The sequence below is a fragment of the Helobdella robusta genome (assembly GCF_000326865.2).
Source record: "Helobdella robusta unplaced genomic scaffold HELROscaffold_4, whole genome shotgun sequence".
Taxonomy (NCBI): Eukaryota; Metazoa; Annelida; class Clitellata; order Rhynchobdellida; family Glossiphoniidae; genus Helobdella; species Helobdella robusta.
In genome coordinates, this window is record NW_008704902.1 from 6,406,872 (window position 1) to 6,411,178 (window position 4,307).

Consider the following 4,307-nt stretch of genomic DNA (forward strand, 5'->3'; position numbering starts at 1 on the left):
AATAATTTTTGACGTCGCTTTTTTAAATGAATTTAGTTTCTTGGTGATTTAAAAATTTGCTTCAAAACACAAAATTTGTTTATGAAACGTCTTTTCAACAGGTTTATTCGTGATAAATAAAAATATCATGATAAAGATACCAAAAAAAGAAATATCTTTAACTAAATTAGTATCCAGCCAAAAATAAAACATCAGTTCAATTTGTTCAACTAAAATTGTCCATAAAAGAGAAGATTACACATAGTTCATAAAAAATATTAATCATGAAATCAATTTTAATAAGTTTTTAGTTTATATTTAAAAGCATCAAAAGTTGGACATTTTCGCACATAAAAAGAAAGCTAATTCCAATTTGAGCATTCATAATAACAGATGCAGCAACAGACTCGTTCAATTTGTTCCTACACTCCATGTAGCTTTGAATTGATCGAAAATCTTGTTTAAACTCTCTTGTCGGTCCACCTCAGAGACCTTTTTTAATTGAACGTAGTATTTTATATATTAATTTTTTTATATAAAAAATAATAATAATGTCATTTCCTACATTTATATAGCGCCCTATGCCTCGTCCTAGAGACACCCAGACAAACAAATGTCTGCATGGCTACCAACCATGGACGTCTCGATATATCTGGACTGCAAGGTGAACGTTTCACGGTTTTCAACTCTGACCATATTAGGCTATTGCATTTATATTACATAAATATTAGATATATTTTATATAGTTTATAGGTTGATATTAAACTACTGGAATTCATAGATGCAAGTAGACTAACTAGCAGCATGTTAAATTTCTTTGTTAATCTTTTTTTACTTCCTTTAATTTTCTTTATTCGTTCCGATCGTGCATGCCAATATATTCTTGTTGATTGTTGCCATTTTCCAATGTTTTAATTTTATTTTGGTGATAAAATCGTGTAAAATAGGTATTATAACAAACTTAAATCATTTTTTAATTATTTTAAAAATTTCCGTAGCATCTTAAATTTGGAGCAATATAATTTTTACTTTTGCTAAAAGTGCAATTTCGATTATTATTACTTCACAGTCGGTTAGTTAGTTAGGAGTTATTTAAAGAACATTTATTTTAGATTTAATTTTTATATATATTGATTTATTTTCTTAAATTAAATTTACACAAAACTATTTCTGGATTAAAAAGTTGAAGATGAATGAATTTATTAAACAACAATTTATTTAATATTGGTTATTATTTGATTTATGTTTTTTTGCATAAATAAATAACATTTTAATTTTTAAGGTATTAAGAATAAGATAAGTAAAGTAAATTTTGCTTAAAACTTTTAATTACTAAAATTAATATGTATATTTAAGGAATATTTTATTAGTCTATTTCTCCTTTGACGTCCATTTTATTATCACAAAAAAAATGAGGTTGAGCATTTTTATGAATGAATGAAAATGATGCTCTACCTGTAAACCTGTTTAAGTTTAAATGCAGTAGTGGACTTGCCGCTATCTTTTTTCTTTTGGATTTCTAGTTTTAACATCATAACCAGGGCGACTTGAGAATATAATATATTAAATTTTACATTTATTCAAGATTTATATTAAATATGATTTTAAACTAACATTACAATTACAGTAAACTACTACCTAAAATGGTGAACAAGTGTGCTGCCTATGGTTGCAAAAGTGGATACAAATCAAATGCTGCGATAGATGCTGAAAACAAAGTGTCTTTTCATTCCTACCCAGTCAATGATCCTGAACTTTGTGCAAAGTTGAATAAGGCAAATCCACGAAGGGATTTTATTCCAAGCAGACATTCAAAGATGTGCTCTTTGCATTTTCGACCTTCGGATTTTGTTGATAAATATTCTGATACAAATTCAACAAGATATAAAAACAAAACAAGCAATAGTGAGTCCAGAATCAAGCGAGAATTAAAGCCTGGAACAATTCCAACAATATTTAATGCACCATCATACGCATCAACAATCGAGCATCTACCGAGACCTACAACAAATTCGAGAAGGTGAAATAAAAAGAATGAATGAACTTGAAAATGAATTCAACAAAAGTGATCAGATAATAAATTTGAGTTTAGAAGAAATTCTAGATCGTTTAAAAAAGGAAACATCTGCTCCAAGTGGATACCAATATCAAATCTTCGAAAACAGTTTGGTATTGTATGAAATACATTTTGACAACTGTTGCCCTCATATCAAATCATCTATCACCATAGATGAACAAAAAAATATATCCCTGTTTAACAAAGGTCGAGAAGTTTCAAAATCATTTGTTGAAGGCATCATCAACAAAAAAGTTGACACCATGAATCAGCTATTGATTGTGATGGCTAGACTTAAAAATTTGCAAACTGATCATGCGAAAGTAACTTTTGATGAAGCCAAAGCTGCAGCTAAACAACAATTAAAATGTTGCTTGGATTCTGTTGATGACAAAGTTTCTAAATCACAATTACAATTTTTAATTGACCAACTAAAACTGATTGGTGTTAACAAATTTGGAAGAATTTACACTCCACAACAAATTATATGGTGCTATTTATTATATGCTGCTAGTCATGCAGCTTATGTTAAGTTGTATGAATTAAATATTATGTGCCTACCATCAGTAAACACATTGAACAAATTAACGAAGAAAGTAAAAGTAAATAGCGGCTTAAATAATGACGGGTACCTGCATTTGAGGCTGAATTCGTTGAATCAATTGGAGAGGACGTGTGTGTTGATAATTGATGAAATTTATGTTGCAAAACGAGTTGAATATTGTGGTGGACAAATGTTAGGTTTAACAACTGAAGGGGAAGTTGCAAGTACTATTCTTTGTTTCATGATCAAATCCCTGTGTCATAAATATCAGGATATGATCGCCATGTATCCTGTCAATAAACTAACTTCTTCATACATGTTTCAATGCTACCAAGAAGTTATGAATGTTTTAAAGAAGCAATATGTCACCATCATTGGAATTTCACTAGATAATGCTGCTGTAAACAGGAAGTTTTTCTCAAGTCATTTATGCTCTGGAGAACTAAAAGCCCATATCTCAAATCCTATTGACAACCAGCCATTATTTCTGTTTTTTGATTCAGTTCACAATTTGAAAAATATTTACAACAACTTTTTAAACAGAAAAACTTTTGATTTGCCATCTTTCAATAGAAACTTTATTAAACTATCTGAAGGTACTGCACGGTTTTCAGATATAGAAGATTTGTACAAACATGAGTTAAATATGCTAGTGAAGAAAGCTCACAAGTTGAATGCTACAATATTTAATCCAACAAATATTGAGAGGGTTTCTGTTAAGTTGGCTGCTTCAATATTTTGTCAATCAACATGTGATGCTTTTGACTATTATATAAATCATGAAGGCAGATATGAATGGAAGACGACAGGTGAATTTGTTAAGTTGGTCAAGAAGCTTTGGGATATAATGAATGTTAAAACGTCATCCAAAGGCAAGGCGAAAATCAACAGTGATATGGATCCTGTGAAGTCTTCCAATGATTGGAAAATTCACTTCCTGTTAGAATTTAAAGATTTTTTGTCAGAATGGGAAATGATGAAAGCAAATAAATTAAGCAGAGAAACATTCATTGCTATGAAACAAACTTGTTCTGCTTATGCTGAATGCAGCAAGTATTTGTTAGATATCATCGGTTTTAATTATGTCCAGCTTGGATATCTACAGTCGGATCCAATTGAAACTAGGTTTGGGTGGTTGCGGCAGATGTCAGGAGGAAACTATTTTGTTTCTGTAAGACAAATTATTGAAAATGATAAAAAGATCAAAATGGTGTCATTGTTACACCACTCAAAGTTGTCAATCAAAGAAATTGATGATTTCATTGATGTGGGCATCGTTGAAGATACTAGTATATTTGAAGCAGCTAATGAAATCGTCCAACAACTTCAATCCACAGCCTCATTTGCCTTCAGCGATCCAGCAGATGGTGAAGCATGCACAATATATTACATGTCAGGAGCAGTCGCTCACAGTGTGCTTCATACTACACGATGTGATTACTGCAAGGAAATATTAGTTGATGATGAATCCATCTGTGTAGATGTCCACCATTTAAAAGAGCAAGTATTTTTCAATGATGTAAACAGGGGAGCGCTAATAAAACCATTTATTATTACCAAAAAATGGCAGTTAATTTAATACGATTAATATATTTTAATTTTTAACTATGAATATATTAAGTGTTTCATTACTTTTTAAAAAGCTATTCTTCAGAGGCTACATACCAAACGCATAAGAATAGTAGCTGGTTTCTACTAAAAACTATAAATTAGAGCATCTAAAATAGA

General features: G+C 30.3%; 1 protein-coding gene across 1 annotated transcript in view; it reads left to right on the top strand.

Annotated features, from left to right (window-relative positions):
• Window positions 1–1,622: 1,622 nt before the first annotated feature.
• HELRODRAFT_162748 (hypothetical protein) overlaps window positions 1,623–4,307 on the top strand; it is a gene marked incomplete at both ends in the record, with an annotated part of 3,281 nt that continues 596 nt past the window's right edge. Inside the window, 3 exons of the mRNA XM_009024858.1 lie at window positions 1,623–1,744; window positions 2,046–2,430; window positions 3,814–4,083. Coding sequence (XP_009023106.1) covers window positions 1,623–1,744; window positions 2,046–2,430; window positions 3,814–4,083 — 777 coding nt within the window. The remainder of the gene's footprint in view (window positions 1,745–2,045; window positions 2,431–3,813; window positions 4,084–4,307) is intronic.